Source organism: Pseudopodoces humilis, chromosome 10, assembly GCF_049639895.1.
Source record: "Pseudopodoces humilis isolate 2021_Gansu_Grassland_sample_001 chromosome 10, ASM4963989v1, whole genome shotgun sequence".
NCBI classification, from domain to species: Eukaryota; Metazoa; Chordata; class Aves; order Passeriformes; family Paridae; genus Pseudopodoces; species Pseudopodoces humilis.
In genome coordinates this window covers 15,594,696-15,611,810 of record NC_142209.1, presented here as the reverse complement: position 1 = coordinate 15,611,810, position 17,115 = coordinate 15,594,696, and the positions used below count along the sequence as shown (strand labels likewise).

The window sequence follows — 17,115 nt, the reverse complement described above, 5'->3', positions numbered from 1 at the left end:
AACAAAGTGGAGAGAGTCCTGTCTCCACATACAGTTTGCTGTGCCTGGTGGATTTTTGTGAGAGAGAAGTTAATCACTGTCATAGTCAAAAATTAAATTAAGATTTAGGAACTTAATACTCTGTGTAAACAAATACCCAAGTAGAACCAAGAATGTTAGTGCATACTTAGTATGGGAGAGTTAACAGGAGTAAAAAAAACCTGAACCATAATCTTGCACCTGTTGATTTATCTGACTAAATGGATTTCTGTAAGGATAATATCTAAATGACTGCATTGTAGGAAAGTATACAATCCCAAACAACCATAAATTGAAATATATTAGAAGTTCTGATTTTAATTATTGTTCCTTTTGCCTTCCACCTCTCTTTCCTGTGTTATTTACTCATGTCCTCTTGTAGTCCTTATTCCGTGCTGGCTACTCAGATGCGAAAATGTCTTCCTCTGAGTAACATCATAATTAGACTGAGAATAGAGATAAAGGTTTTCTATGAAAAGTTAAAAAAAAATCCTGCAGAGAGTTTAGTAAAGAAAACTCAAAGCTTTCTACAAGGATACAGCCAACATCTCTTGTTTCTCTTTTACCCCCGTGCACCCAAGTAACAAATGAGTCACCTCCATCATGCACCCAGCATACACTAATCACATCACACTAAATAAATGTTTCAAAACCCCATGTGTTTTTCCAAGAAATCTCCAAAACAGCTTGAGCTTCCCCTTGCCATTTCTTCCAGCTTCTCATCTTAATTTCAGAGCAGTCATTGTGGATAAAGTACATACTTCCCTCCAGTAAAACTATTGCCTGTGACTTTTCCACTATTAAGTATTTTTGTTTATTTGAATGTGCTGGACACCAGTCTGAACAGAGTGCACAGTTGGAAGAATTAAAAATGGAGAAGACAATCTAGAGAAGGAGCCCCTCTTGTGGGTTGGACATGTCTGGCTGGAGGTGGAAGAAGATGTCCCAGAGCAGGAGCAACACAGTTGCTTCAGGTGGTCCAGCAGCAGGAGATGGTGGCAGGAGTCCAAGAGATCCCAAAGAGTCAGGATACCCCTCATTCCTAGAAAGATGAGAGCACTGCAGTGCAGAGCCCTAGAAAACAAAAGGCAGATTTTGCAGCCAAACTTCCTGTAGAAAAAGACTAGGCAAAGACAGTCTTTGTGGTACTGGTAACAAATAAGGAAAGGTCTTTATCCAAATTACAGAGTAATTTGTAAATTTATCCTAATTACAGACTAGACAGAGGTTAGGATCACACTGAGATATCTCAGCTCCCAACATGGGGGTCAGCCTCAGAATGGGAGCTGGGAAGAGCAGTTCTGAGCTTCAGCCACACCTGAGGTCACACAGGTCTCTAAAGAGGAAAATATTTTGTACCAAAAGTCTCATTGGATGGTGTGAATCACCCAGCTGTGACACAACTTTCCTCCTCTCAGCACAAGGAACTTTAAAATAAACTAGCCACAGTTGAAGTGTGGGATGCAGTGCATTTCAACATCTTTTAATCATCAGTGATGACTATTAGACTAACTCCTTTGACCTACAAATCACCTTTATTAAGCTGGGATATTTTCTATATCCATCATTCTGCAGAGCATTCTTCTATGTAAGAGGGAAAAGCTTATTAAGTATTACAGGGCATGGCATTCATCACTTGGAACCAAAGTGATCTCAGAACATGCAATCAGTTTTGAAACTGGGAGTCAAGAAAACAGGGTTGTTTCAAGATTACCCAGGAAAATTATGTTTATTCACCACATGAACTCCTCCATGATGCTTCCCATTCCTGGGAGTGTTTAGTTTACAGCCTGACATTTAACACTTGTGCAGATTCAAGCCACAAATTCTGTGTGCTGTGACAAAGGCATTGTACTGTAAACACACCAGATGAGAGCTGAGAGCAGGAAAGAAAGAACAGCCTCTTACATCCTGTGCACTATCCTTTAATGAAGCTTATATATTTACAAGTGAACAGTGTTTGAGGAAGGTTGCCTTGGAAGATAGCATGGGGGAAAAAGACTACCAAGAAGAACAAGAAATATGTATTTCAAAAATTTAGGGAAATTTTCTTGATGTAGTGCTTTAAAAATATAGTGAAGGACTACCTTTATTTTGGTTTTTTATCACCTGGCAAAATATACTTTTCAGCAAAAAATATTATAAAACACTTAGAGCAAAGTGTTTTAACCTTTCACAATTTACTTCAGATTGCTGAAGCAGTGAAAGTAAAACAGAGACCTCCCCCAGAACATCACCTCTCAGACATGCATCATCTTTAAATTGTGAAAGTGATTAGGGAAGCCTCACATAAAAAAAAAAGGAGAGGCACAGAAAATTCAAATGCCCTGACATGGTTGCTGGCAGAGCTGGGCTCTCCAGCTGTGCCCTCAGAGTGATTTACACCACTCCATAGGAAGTACAAGTTACCTTTTTTGAATGGCATTTTGGCCAGGAAATGTCATTCTTCAGAACCAATGTCTAAATGAAACAGAGCAGATAGGAGCTGCCCCCAAAGGTGCCTAAGTAAACTGTATAAATCTCAAGCAATATATTAATACACCTCAAACCCCCTGGATTTAGACCTATCAAGATCTGGTCTGAGTTTTCTGTGCCTGGGTACCAGTACCAGATTCACTCAGGTGATAATCAGGAGGTGTGTCACAGAAACCAGCACTAATTCTTGGCTATAAAATGTACATCAAACCTCCAGATGTCTCAGACAAGGTGACCTAAATATATGCTTTTCTATGCATAATTTACAATATGTGAGTTTTATTACAAAGGTAATCCTCCAGCTATTGCAGTACCTGAAGTATGAAGAAAACCAAGAAATTACTTGCTAAGACCTATTTGTCACTATGAAGTTTTAAAAAGAAAGAAAACAAACACAAGCTGCTTCTATTACAAAATGAACTCAGACTGTGAGAAGAGGAAGATACATACACAGAGATAAACAGTAAAGAGCCCACTTTTCATTTGATCTGCAGGAGAGAGTTTTAGAGGGAAATTCCCACTAGGGCTGCAACAGTTTATACAGAAAACTCCCTATGCTTTATTGTCAAACAGACCTGCAGTATTAGATACCAGTGACACACTAGCAGCAATAAGCTTTCAGCTCTCTGGCATTTGCCTGTTTGCACTGGCCTGATAGCAACATCAAAGGAAAACCACTGCTAGGGAGGAATGTTTTTCTCAATTAGTTTCACCAGTGAATAGCTCTTATTACTGTGTTATGGAGAGCAGCACCTGACAGTTTTGCAAGATTTATATGATAGCTTTGATCAACCAATCTTCCTCAACAAAAAATAAATGGGTAATCCTTCCATGAGAGCATTTTGCACTATCCCAATGACATCCACATGAAGTTATCAAGTATTTTAGAAGAATAAAACAAAGGTTTGAAATTTTCTCAGCTGGCTGCCTATTTGAACTCACAGCCAGAGGCATAGAATTGTGTGATGTAATTCAGTAAATCAGTTTAAAATAGGCTTAATTTTAGCACTATAAATCTTCAGGAAAATAAAGCAAAATTTCAGGGAAAATTCAAGTTTTCCCATCAAATACTTGGTCAAGTCTCAGCTTGAATCACACATTAGAAGCCTTAAGTCAGGGGTCATGTAATGTGTATTTCAATGGCAGGCAGTCCTAGGGAAGGTGAGAAGTTCAGAGAATGTCCCTGAAGTTTCTTAGTCCTTGGCAATGAATCACAGAGTATGTTGAAAGCACAGTCCATGACACATGAAGAGTGGTTTCCTTAAATTTGATGACTGATAAAACTCTTTAATTCCTTAAAAATACTTCAGCATTGTGCATCAGCTTCATGTGTCTGTATTTGCAGAACTGAACTGTCATTTCTTTCCACAAACTCTAAATCTTCTCCAAAGGGTTCAATATAATAAACATACTTATCCCACACAGATATTACCCCCCACACCGATTACTTGTCTAAGAACACTGTATTATTTAACTATTATAAATAGTCTAATTTATACTATTATACTATTATTATACTACTATACTATTATTGGTTGCTATTGGTTGCAATAGCAATATTGGTTGCTATTCCAAGGCATTTGATGAGCCTTAAATGCAAGTTGCAGTCTATGTGGTTTTTTTGCAGACTGTTATCTGAAAATATTTCTTTAATACTCAGGAATTCAAATGCCACTTGCTACTTCTTTATCTCCAGTGACATCACCTAACCTACAAACTCAGTTCCAGAAGACAAAGGCAAAAGTGTCAAGACAGAGATGTGCTTGCTTTGTCCAAAAAGAATACTTGAAAGTGTGAATGGATGGCACTCAATGCAGAAATGGCAATGAGCTCAAAGGAAAAAGAGAAAGAAACCTTCCTGAAAACTTGGATAAACGAAACACTGCTCAAGCCTCCCTGATGAGTGGGCTTCATCACATGCAGTGCCAGCAAGTCCAGTCCTGACCACAGCATGGACACATTTTAAAGTAGTTGCCAGCTAAAAACTGTGAACAGGCAATGTGAATAGGGTGTATAAGGGGTGGGATCGTTACAGCTGATGCATGTATGACTAATGCTGGTGTTTTCCTTGGAGACCTAAGCAAGTGTTGCTGACAAAGGGACATGAGAGCAGCAGTGACTTGCTGACTGTCACCCTTGTCAGGACCAAGCCCATCACAGCCTGGAAGCCATTTACCTTCACAAGAGCCAAAGTGACAGCCCAGTGCTCCACAGCTTTCTCTCCCTTTATGGGAGTGACATTGCCCCAAAAAGACAACATCAGACATGTCACAGGGCACTTGTCTGGGCAAGCCCACAGCCACATGGTGAGTGAGGAGACCTCAAGTGCCACCCTCTGTGTGCTGTGATCACATGTCCAGAATACCTGCTTCAACCTTTTCTTGGGGTTTTTATAGTAAAACTTACCCAAGTCATTGAAGCTAGAATAGCTCTAATGCCCTGCTGTCTTGCATGCCTTGCTCAAAAGACACCTTTTTTTTAAAAATGAGCATGGAATTTTGCACTGGCTGGTCTGAAATGTGAGCCTTCTTGACTTAAATGCAAACAGGAGGACCAGCGCTGCAATTGTCAGAACTTCAGTTGGGAGCAAGAGATTTTAATGCTGATTAGAGTAAAGGAAAAAGATTTTACAGCTGTGGAGCAGAATTCAGATGTTTGGAGAAAATGGGTAGTGTGCTGAACTAACATTGCAGTAAGAATGTATGACATGAGAGACTAGGGAATAGGTCCTGTTTTTAATAAAAGTCTAAAGAATGAGGGAAGAGCTGAAGTTCAAGGAATCATCTTTGGATCTGAAGTACACTGGCAGCTGTCAAAACTGTCTGTTTGCCAGATTATATTTCTGTTATTAGGTACTAAAGAAGAGCTTACACACTTGAGAGATGCTTTGTTGGTGTAAATAGACAGAATTTGACAGAAGCTGAAGGAGCAGGTTTATACCAGCTGAGAATTTGGCCCATTGTTTGTTTTAAAAATGAAATATGGACTCTGAATAATGGAAACTATTTTTTTCTTCAAATGTGGCACTGAACCTGGATCCTGGCAAATGCCTCTGGTTTTACACACATTGGTTTTTTTTCCATGCTGTGAAAAACTGTAAAGGTTTGTAAGCAGGGGGCAACACTTGAATTATCCCTCTTAGAGAGAGAAGCTGCATGCTTGTATGGCAGTGATCCTGATCTCCTCCAGTGTCTTTCCATGTAACTGTCCCTTTTACTGATTGTGTCAAAATAAACCCGTATCATCATATTTCTACACTGGCACCACCAGTACATATAAGGTCTGAGAATGAAGAGTTCATTCAGATTGAAGTACATGATTTTTTAAGAACTGGTTCCCAGCATAAGCAATGCCCTCTAGAGAAGATGCCCCTGCAGATTCATCCCAGCCCACTGCAGGTGTTCAGTTAGGAGCAGGATTTTTCTCAGATCTCCCTGGTGCCGCTCAGCAGACAGGAAAGGTGTCCTGAGGCAGGGGCTGCCTCCTCCAGCCACCACACAGGAGGCACAGGCTGATGGCTCCCCTAGCTGCCTGAAGTAAGCCAGCAAAATCCAGGCCTGTAAGATTTTGAAAGACAGCACAACTGAGTCAAATCTTCCAGATGTAAATTGCTTGTTCACAAGAGCACTGGCTTGCATACTGTACATGCTTTTTGCACTACTCATGGCCACGTGCATTCGCCTCCAGTACATGTTGGAACTTTCCCTTCTTGGGCTCACCCAGTACTAGGTGGAATGTGTGTTTGTATATACATCTGCATTTATATTGAAAACATAACGGTGTGAATACCTAGGGGTTTGATACAACAGTTTTGCTTTTGCTCAATAAAAATATAAGAAATCTATAAAATGTAGCTCTGGTCTAGGTAACCATACTGTTTGTCATTAATCAAATAAACACTGCAATTAAGATTTCTTACAATGTCTAGATGAAGAGAATAGCAAATTTGGTCTTGACTCACAGCTGTTTAACCAGATATTGATTAAAAGGCATGCACTCTAAAAGTATGAGGTCTAAGTTTCAACATCTTACAAATATTTTTCTTGTAATGAAGGAGTATTATCAGAAATGAAACTTCATAAGACAAAGCATTAGAAAAATCATCCGAATTCAGCTTGGAAATAACCCTACTCATACCATTAAACCAGAAAACAAAACTAACCATTCACAATGTCTTGCCAGAGCTAGATTTGAAGTTCCCAATGTAACTGTGGCCTCCTTGGTAGGTGATCCCATGATTGAGGTGATGGGCACAACCCAAGCAGAAGAAATCATCCTGTCCTCAGAGCAGATCATCCTGTGCTTTCCATGGCCCACAGGGACAGCAGCTGGCCCAGGCAAGGCCTCTTGGCTTATGACAGACCCTTGTTGTCTAGCATGTAGTAAAATATGACTCACTTCAGGGACACACATTTGAGGGAAGTCACAGAAAAATTAACTAAGCACTGCCAGTAAAAACATGGGTGTACTTTGTCTCTGTAATGGTACAAAGCATGTCAGCGGGGTACATGCTTTCCAGTATAATCATCCCTCAGCCCTCTCTGGAGAAAGGCAGCACAGTCATGCTACAGCACTCATAATCATAGCATTCATCCAACTTTCTCTGTCAACCAGCTTGACAATAACCTCATCATGGATTTCTTCCTTTTTCCAGTCTTAATTATCAACATCACCCACCCACATCCTCAGACTGAGGGCACAACCAGCTTAGTATATGTAAATCAAAGTAACTTCTTCATGTAAGTGTTATCCTATTCCTGCTCCTGCCTCTCCTACCATCTCTGACCATCTTCGCCACCTTCAACACCCTCCATCACCTCGCACTGCGTGTCTGCTTGTTCCGCACTGCCCTGCTCATCAGAGCTGCCTGTCTAGCATGTCCCGTGACTCTTAAGAGGGGGTTTGAGACACTTTACCAGAGGACTGGGATCCAAACCCCACCTTTGGGTTTCTTTCCAATTAAAGTGAGAGTGAGGGCAGGCCTGTTTGTGACCAGAGCCCCAGACTGTGCAGGTGCCTCCTGCAGCCGGGATCCCTCAGAGCTGCTCCCGGAGGCTGCAGAGCCCTCATCGCTCCCCGCATGATGCGCCAGTGAGACGGCAAATTAGCAATCAGGATAAAAACGTGAGCCGCCCCCCAAAGCCCACATGCGTATTTTACCTATAGTGATATTTAACTTTGCTCAAAAAGGGTCCCAATAGCTCTGCGCAGCTCCCCTGGGCGCGCAGGGGCGGTCACGGCTGCCCTCCTTTAAATCCACACCCCAACAGCCGCTTGCTCCTTCCCGTCCCTGAGGAGCCCTCAGCCGGCCCCTAGCGCTGCCTCCCCCCGCGGGGACCCGCTGCCAAAGGGCCGCGGGACGGTGCCGGGCCCACAGTGCCAGGCGGAGCCTGCCTGAGAGCCACGGGTCTCACCCAGACCCGCCGTGAGGCAGCTGCTCCGTCCCGCTGCTCCTGCACCAGCTGCACAGGGAAAGGCGGGAGATGCTTCTTGCTCCGGATGGGAGTTTTTATTTTGAACTTTTGGACTCAGTTTTAGCAGCAAAGGAGCTCACAGAGACAGGACAGGTGCTGCACCTCTTTTCATGCTTGCAAGACGAACCCTCTCACCCTCTGATCCTCCCAAGAGCAGGTTGTGACTTCCGGCCGGAGCCTTTCATATTTCACTGCCCTTCTTCCCAATGCAAAAGCCAGACAGAACTGCTTAGCTTACACACACCTGGCTTGTCTGAAACAGCCTGTTTACAGCAGGGACAGCCATAACCAGAGCTAGCAGCACGAGTCCTGTCTGTAGCACTCGTGCTCGGCTGGCTGATGCCCAGCACTGTAAGCCGGAGTTTCCAGTGACAGGCACGATCCAGCCCTCATGCCCTCGGCACGCCGGGGGCACGGCAGCCCTGGCAGTCTGCCAGACCCAGCTCCCTCCAGGCTGAAGTGACACGAGTCTCCAGCCTCCCATTTCCAAACACTTCTTAACTGCTTCCTTCGTGTTATTTTGTTTCAGTGATTTAAATTTTCTGTGACATGTTTTGGCACTCCAAAAATTTTGTGAAAATCTAAATATTCCTGCTGTGAACGCTCTGTGTGTATGCTCCTCTTAAATCTTCCTGTTTATTTTATTTTTCGATCCTAACAGCCAATGTTACTAATCACCTTTAGGATCATGGACTAATAAAAATATTGCGTAGTGCAGAGACTACATCCCAAGCTGTTATGACCCCATGGGATATGCCTACTTATATAAAGAACAGACTAAGATTTTTTAATCCTTTCACCCTATTTACAAAACAAAACTGGACTTTAAATGCTTAGAGAACTGGGAAAACCATAGCCACTTGCATGGATTGCACTGTGATTTTGCAGGCATGCCATAAAAAATTTACTGCCAAAAAAGCCCTTGGTGAGCCACTTAACACATTGTTAAATACCATCAGCTTTTTCTGCTTAACACTCAGGATTTTGTTTTTTAAAATACTGATTTGATTTTTTGTCTCTGCAGTTTGTTCTTTACCAGAGCTGGCAGTAACAGAGGAAAAGAACCTCCACCCAAACATTTTTTTAACCAATTCCTCAAAATGTATGTGCCAAAACTGGATGGAAAAAATCTGTTATTTAAACAAAAGTGCAAGAGTTACACTTCTGTGCTGCTTATTCTCCTCATCTATCCACAAACCAACTCGTTTTTAGACTTTCCTAAACCCAGTAAAGCTGCAGCTCAGCACAGCGGGGTGAGCAGCCGAGTCGGGGCACATCACTTCTGGGCAGGCTGCAGTGGCACCCTGAGGGCTTCCAACAAATGACAGAGAAATTCGCAATTCTTCGGGTAGGTGAACGGATGTAATTTGATCTTTCTTTTGCAAAGTGTAACCGCACGCAAGTTGGCAAGGCTAGGTTCAGGGCCTGAGATTTAGGAACACAGCGCAAAAACACACGCTGCAATCAGACTTCCAACCTCATAAATATCTGCTTTACAATTACAAAGTGACAGCTGTGAAAATTTATCAAAATATTGTCTCCTTTTCCTTTTATATTGTCTTGGAAGGAATGCTGTGATAAATTTAATTCTGTTTAAATTTGAAGAGCTCTGGACTGTGTTTTTCCTGAAACTGGCACCTAGTATTTTTTGACCGTCCAAAACATTTGCTTCACTCACATGGCTTGTGAGATACACAAATATGCACAATGTTGATACCTACTCTGCAATATAACAACACTCTTACCTCTAAAATTACTCATGCAAATATATCACAATTCTTTGCCTAATAATGGCATTTTAACACTTATTCCACATGAGATATTTATCATGCTTTCACGCCAAGTTTCAATCAAAATATAAATTTTACAGGCAAAAAGGAACAGCAGCTACAGCAACTTTTAGCTGAGAGTTCACCCTGTGGAGCCCATTTCCACAGGAAAACAAAATTGTCTTAATGCAGAAACTGAAATATGGTTGTTATGAAGCAATGAATCTATTGCACCTCTGTGAATTGTGGCATAAGCAACACGTAAGCCTGGAACTGCTTCTAATTAATAACCTTTTCTGTACTGAAGGGATCTTGGCTTTTAAAGTGATTATTTAACATTTTAGACTCCCTTACTAAGGAACTCTCTTTTGTCAGTCAGTAACTACAACATCTGAATAACCCATGGAAAAAACACTGAGGCTACTCCCTTCAGGCACCCATAAAGAATATTCTGCACAAGAAATGAAACAAAATAGAAAGGAGGATAGTAAACAGCCAAATTCTTGTCCTGCTGATCCACAGCCAAACTACCTGCTCCTGCACAGGAAGACCATTCAGTGATGAAAACAGAGTTTTGCTCGTGTAAGACTGCAGTGTAGCTGCAGTCACAGGTACAACCGACCAGCACTCTGCTATGGCCTTCACTGTGCTCAAGCCAGGCTTTGTTCAGAATTCAATTGAGGTCATGTCTTGACATGCAAAAACAAAATGCCCACAGGACCAGAGCTCTGACTTCAAGAGAAAAACAGCAGCATTTAACTGAACATATCTACTGGTTTCTGCAAGAAGCCATGATACTGAGTAGTCCAACGAAGCCAATGGACAAAAGTACTCAGAAAGGAGAAAACAGAAGTGGATATGCAAATCTCACACACAATTCCCACTGAAATTTATGAGACATGAGGACAGAGCAGTGAGACAAAATTCGATCTGTTTTTGTTGGCTCTTTACAACTTAAATGAATCATGACATCAATTATTAATAAATTGATATATACTTTATTATGCACAAGAGACTAAGATGACATAACACTGTGGTTATCAAAACTGTACAACTATGCATTTCCACTAGGCTCTGAAATACTGAATGCCATATGAAATACAAATGGGGTGTTTAGACTGGCCACAGGTATTAGCAAGTAAATTTCTCCCATTCTTTGATTAAAAAAAAATAAATCTGGCATTTGCAACCAAAAGAAATATACTTATTTATTCAAAGGTGAGAATATTGTGTTTGGAACTGGCAGGACATGGCAGCGTAGATCTGATAACGCTAGGAACATCCCAATGAACGACAAACAACAACAGAGCACAACGGTCACCTCACACACAGGGCTGCCAGCACAACCAACAGTACAGTCTTCTTGTGAAGCATGAGGTAGATATACATAACAGAAGGAACATACAGGAGAGGAATGGTTAGGAAAGAGCAGGGGGAAGGTTACAATCATCAGCATCTACAGACATTTTGCAAAATCCATTTCCATGTGGAAAATGCTACAAAAATAGCCTAACACAGAAAGATCTGACCTCTTGAAACACAAATGTAGTAATGTCCAAAACCAAACACTGTAAAAGGTTAGTGATTAGATGACACATGACAGAACAAGCAGTCTACTTTGGAGTTTAAGTATGCTACTAATAGCTTTTACAGGCAGAAGGTGTCCATTTTAAGCCCAATCCTCCCATTCTTACATAAGAAGTTCCTTCACAGTCGATTCCATTGTGCTGAAATTAACCACTGACTCCATCCATCCAAACCCTGCTTTAATACCCTCTGCTGGGCTCTTCCGGAGCCCACAGGGCTCTGCCACATGAGTCCAGTGCAGTGAAACCACATGGGACAGAGGTGGGAATTGATGTCCCAGTGGTTATGGAGGAGCTGCCATACCACACGCAGCCTGGCCATGGAGACAAATGGCTGCTATAAAACCAGAGCTAGAGGTGTACTGGGCTCTGAGCAGAGGGCACCTTAACAGCTGCTGCAAAGTACTACACATTTCTGTAATAAAGTTATTCACTGGGAATGCTTGGGTTTGGTTTTCTCTCTTTATTAAAGCAGAAATGGCTCTTCCATCTGCTAAGCAATCATGTGCCATTTTGGTAAACTCCAACAGACAATTAACTCAGGTGTATTAAAATTGCTGAATTAAATAGCTGAGTATACCAAGTTCAGTTAATTTAAACTGTATTTCACACAAAAGTCAACAAATCAAATCTTTGACCTTTATATATTTTTGGTTTATCCAAATGTAAATATAAATCTGCAAATTATTCTAAAATTAGATTAGATTTTTGATAAAAAGATTGATAATGCAGCATATTTCTCTCAAAAATATACAATTATCTATTTTACACGGAATTTTTCAACCTGTCCATCCCAACAACCAAAGCTAATACTTCCTATGAGAAGCTACGTAATAAAATATCTGAGGAAGGAAAGGGTTAAAATGGGGAAAGGAATTTACAAAATATGTAAATTTCACAGTAATTGAAATTAAACATTTCATATAGAGTAACTTACATTTATCTAGAACATTTAAATATATCTTTATACAGAAATTTAATGTAGTAAAATATAGCTATGATTGAACTTAAAGACTCTAGTCTTCTTTGAAGACATCTTTAAAGACTTTACACATAGAATATGCTTTAACAATACATTCTGCTGAAGGTTAGGCAAAGCGCTTTCTTCTCAACCACACAGGTGGCACATTCATCCTCCCGACTCGAGCAGAGCCAGTCCTGCACACCCTTCTGCACAGGGGTAACTACGCTTACATGACACCCTGCCCACATCGCCAGGACTGCTCACTGGCCTGGTAACATCAAATATTTTTGCATGTGTAACTCTGAGCCTCCCCTGCCTGCACAGATGCTGAGCCCAGCCCTGGTGTACAGTCGAGCATGTGCTTCCAACAGTGAGGACAAGGCTTGCAGTTACCCGTTTGCATAGGTGTTTGCAGGATTGCTAACAGATTTGATTTAAAGTGAGTAACATTCTGCCTGATCCTGGGCACTTAAATCTATTGCATGTGTTGCACTTGGACCATCCTGGCATCAGCAAGGCACAAGTGTAGAATCAGCAAGAAATCTGCAGCTCAGACTTCAGAGCAGACTCACTCGAGTGTAATGAAGTCCCTTCCTCTCTTGCAGAACACAGGTAATCTTCATTACAACTAATGGAAGTTATTAATCTCATTTTTAGAGGAAAACAATGCTCTTTCTTCCTCAAAGAAAGATCAGTAGAACACATTACAAAGTGGCAAGTAACAGTCAAACAATTACATGTCAAAAGTGTCCTCTTTTGCTTTTCATTTTGCATCAATTTGAAGGTCAAGATAAGGCAATGACACTAAAAAATAGTGACAATTAGTACCCTTCTGCCATTTCCATATTCTGATGCTACTTTGGGACTATCCAATCATAATGTTCATACAACAGCTTGACACAAACAACTGCACAACTATTTTCAGAGAATAGCAAACATCAGGCACTACTGTAGATTCCTTGTGCCCTCAAACACATCTCTTGTTTCAAAGAGAATTTAGACTAGCTAAAAGATTAGAACCAAATCAACTTCTTTATCTCCTCTATTTACCTATAAAAACTGTCTTTTCAGTTTATAAATTTTATATATATATATATATATTTATGGATTACGTTTATGTATGGAAGGAATGCTGTGCTAATTTCCAATTGGTAAAGTGGTTAGGCTGTGCATACCTTGATATATCTATTTGCATAGACACTGCCATTAAAGGTACACACCCATATATGTTAGTGCACAAGACCATTTTTTGTCTTAATGTTTGTGTGTCTCTGTATTTGGTATAGCAGATCAAAAAATCTATTACAAAAGAGCTTTGGCCCATAAAACAAGACAGGGAATGTTAGAGTGTGCTCTTTTCCAATTACCAAATCAATGAGTATTATAACAAAAATACCTGGAACAAACCTGAAGCTGCAAACACAACAGGAAAGCAAATGAGACGCTGTAGCTGTAAGCTGAACAAAACAAAGATTATTCAAAAGAGGCTAAATGTAGCTGAATAATAAAAGGTTATTTACCAAGGAGATCTGACATTGATGCTTTCTTGCTCAGACAAACAGAAATCCTTTGACCTAAGATCATCTTTGTTCTGCTTATCTTATGTAGTGATAGGACAAGGAGTAATGGCTTTAAACTGAAATAGGGCAGGTTTACATTAGGTATTAGGAAAAAACTCTTTACTGTGAGGGTAGTGAGACACTGAACAGGTTGCCCAGAGAAGTTATGGATATCCCATCTCTAGAAGTATTCAAAGGCACATTGGATGGGGCTTGGGCAACCTGGTCTAGTGGAAGGTGTCCCTGCCCATGGCAGAGGGTTGGAACTAGATGATCTTTAAGGTCCCTTCCAACCCAAACCAGTCTGTGATTCTATGACTGAATTCCCTTAATGAATACCTTGTGTCAATGAGAAGGCTCAGGGAAAGGAAAATACCATATAGACAAAGCAGCATTTTTCCAAACTGGCATAGATTTCACATTGAAGGCCCACAGACCCCTAGAACAGGTTGCAGTACTGTAACATTAGTAGCTTTGTCACATGTAGCATAACATGCTAACAAGATCCAACAGGCTGTGTTCACTCATGCATTGTGTGCTCATATACACGCTCACACACACAGTGGCTTCCCCAAAAGAAAATCAGTCCTTTTTTTTTTTTTTTTTCCGGTAGAAAAACTCCTCATTTTTGTCATAAGCAACCAAAACAATCCTTTTAACGTTAAAAAGCTGCTGTCTGATGTCCCCACGCAGTGCTGTGCTGCTCCTCAGTTGTGTCCCCGGGTTAGGTGGCACTGCTGCTGGAGCAGGGGGTGCTCTGTGTGCTGCCAATGCTGTGTGCTGCACTGCTGTTCTCAGAGGCTGGCGGTGATGTAGGGACCTGCTGTCTTCCTGCTGCTTCCCCTGAGGGACAGGCAAGAGAAAAAGTGGGGTCAGAAGATAAATTTAAAATGTTGTCATAGAAAAAAACAATGTTTCTTCCCAGTCTTCCTCTTCTGGCAGTCTGTTTTCCCATGTAATTAATACATTGGGTAACAGACCTTAATTGGAGTATCACTGAAAATGTTACTAGACTTTGGCAGCTAAGCATTGTTGTGCACATGGGGAAAATAACAGCACTGTTTCCTTGAGCATTTTATAAGCAGCTGATGGAAACTGCCAAAATCAACACTGTCTATCTTCTGTTGTCAGCTGTCACTCAGAATGGGTCCTATTACACAACTCAGACACTTTATAGCTTTGCTGTTTCCAGGAAAAAGGCCAGGAAATGTAGGCTTTAGTTTTAATGCCAGTTTATAGAGCAGCACATTTACTAGAAGTGTAGCTGAAGACAATGTTCCTCAATCATCTGGATACCACATATCCTGAGACACAGCCAGTTTTCTTCATGTAGAAAAACAACAGGCTATCCTGAAAGCTTGACTTGATTTACTCTTAATACAACATGCAGGGAGTTTTCCTATAGCTACCAGAGTATGTGCAACACTTACAACCTGTAGTGAGAACATGTCTCACCATTTCTTGTTAACTGTTTACTGACAATAAATTAAAACCCCTCCACTATTTAGATTGCCAAATCAAGCACTTGGAGTCTCCTCACACTGTTCTGCACCTGTGGCTGGGATTGAAGGGAAAAATCCAGCTGTCAACTAAGCATGAAAGTAATAATTATACCATTTAATGCCTAAAAGATCATAATAAGGCCACACAGGAAATCACAACTGTGGCATTTTTAAAGGTACAGTGCTCAAGTCTGTAACCTTAGCAATATTACAAAATAGTCTCTTCAAAACAGATGGCAAGACTTAAGTTTATATAATGTGCACTGTTGCTGCTGCCTCCCTTGAGCTCATCTTCAGGATGTGAACCTGTGATCTCAGTGCAGTAGCAGTCACACTGCTGCTGCCTGAGCTGCAGAGCTGCTGTGGCAGCCAGCACCAGCACGGCTGCTTTCCCAGAGAAGGAGCAAGACGGAAATGATTCGTGGGATCATGGGCAGAGCAATTAGGAAAAATCAGAGGCTAGTACATCTCCTGCCTCATGAGCTTATGGTGACGCAGCTCTGCTACACCACATTATCCTATGTTATCCAAAACCTGATGCCATGGGTCAGGTCTGCACACTCCAATTATTCTTCCATGTTCAGGATTTAGTAGAGATCCCACTTCCCAGTGACTGCTTCAGTGACAGGCTGAAGGCCAGAGCCCCAGCCTGCATCCAGAGGGTTACAGCACAAGGACGAGCCAGCTTCCTCCCACAGGAGCTGCGCTGGCACATCCCATGCCCTGTGTGCTGCTGCCCAGCTGCCAGAGCCCCAGCTTCTCGGAATGTGGCTGCAGAGGAAATGCGCCTTTAACGCTTTGTGTCTCAGGCCAAAATATCCTTCTGCAGGCTGCTCAGTACTCAGAGGCCTGCTACAAACAAACAAGGGAGGTCTGAGGATTTCTCACAGCAGAGGTTGCAAGTGCTCTGTGTAATGGAGACCGGCAGCTAGCTCAAGCAACAGCTACAGCTGAAGAGAACTTAAGGCCCCACAACACACAGCTCTTGCCTTACACCCCACTGGTTTAGGAATGTGGAAGAAAGAAGGGACAGGACAGGACAGAAAAAACAACAAACTAAACTACTAAACCACACTGCCCAGAAGGCCAAATAAACTTTTAAAAAGAGGGTGAGGATCTTGTTTTTAAATTCAGCATTCAGTCCAGCATTTCACTCTTGTGAGTAGATTTTGAATCTGTTTTTCCCAGTGTAAGAAATAACCATTATAGCTCATCCATGAGCCATGCATTTCTGTTCATAGGCAGCAGGTCAGAATCTACCCCCAGTCATCTGCAAATAAATCAAGTTTCAGCTTTACCTTGCTTTGGAAAGGGCTTTGTAACCCCCCAGAACAAACAGTCTCAAATCAAAGTATGTGTCATCATGCTGTACAGGCTTTCATAAGCTTTGTTTGGATGTTTCTTCCCCTCCTGATTTGCTGCCTTCTCCTCCTGTTGTTTGTGTACATGTCTTCCTTCCTTTTGTACTACAGGATATATTTATAAAGGCAGTGATAAGCAAACTCCCTTTCATTAAAACTAAGCAAGTGAACACAAACACCAGAAAGCAGCGAGGCGGGCTGCAGACCCCCACAGCCCCACTGCAGAAGCCGCTTGGGCGGCAGAGGAAGGGCAGCTGCTGGGCTCCCCCAGCGGGGCCCCTGGCTCTCCCTGCATCTCTGCTGTCACCCATTTTACAAACCACATGGTTACACACAGCTTTGGTCAGCTTCAGCACATCAATACAATCTGTATGCATTTAAACATAAATTCATTTATGAGCCAAACA

At 41.7% G+C, this 17,115-nt stretch overlaps 1 protein-coding gene across 2 annotated transcripts in view; it reads right to left on the bottom strand.

The window, feature by feature from the left end:
• Positions 1 to 10,711: 10,711 nt before the first annotated feature.
• TGFBR3 (transforming growth factor beta receptor 3) overlaps positions 10,712 to 17,115 on the bottom strand; it is a 115,451-nt gene continuing 109,047 nt past the window's right edge. For both annotated transcript variants that reach the window (XM_088060404.1, XM_005520983.3), the window contains exon 17: positions 10,712 to 14,688. In XM_088060404.1, coding sequence (XP_087916530.1) covers positions 14,570 to 14,688 — 119 coding nt within the window. In that variant the 3' untranslated portion in view covers positions 10,712 to 14,569. The remainder of the gene's footprint in view (positions 14,689 to 17,115) is intronic.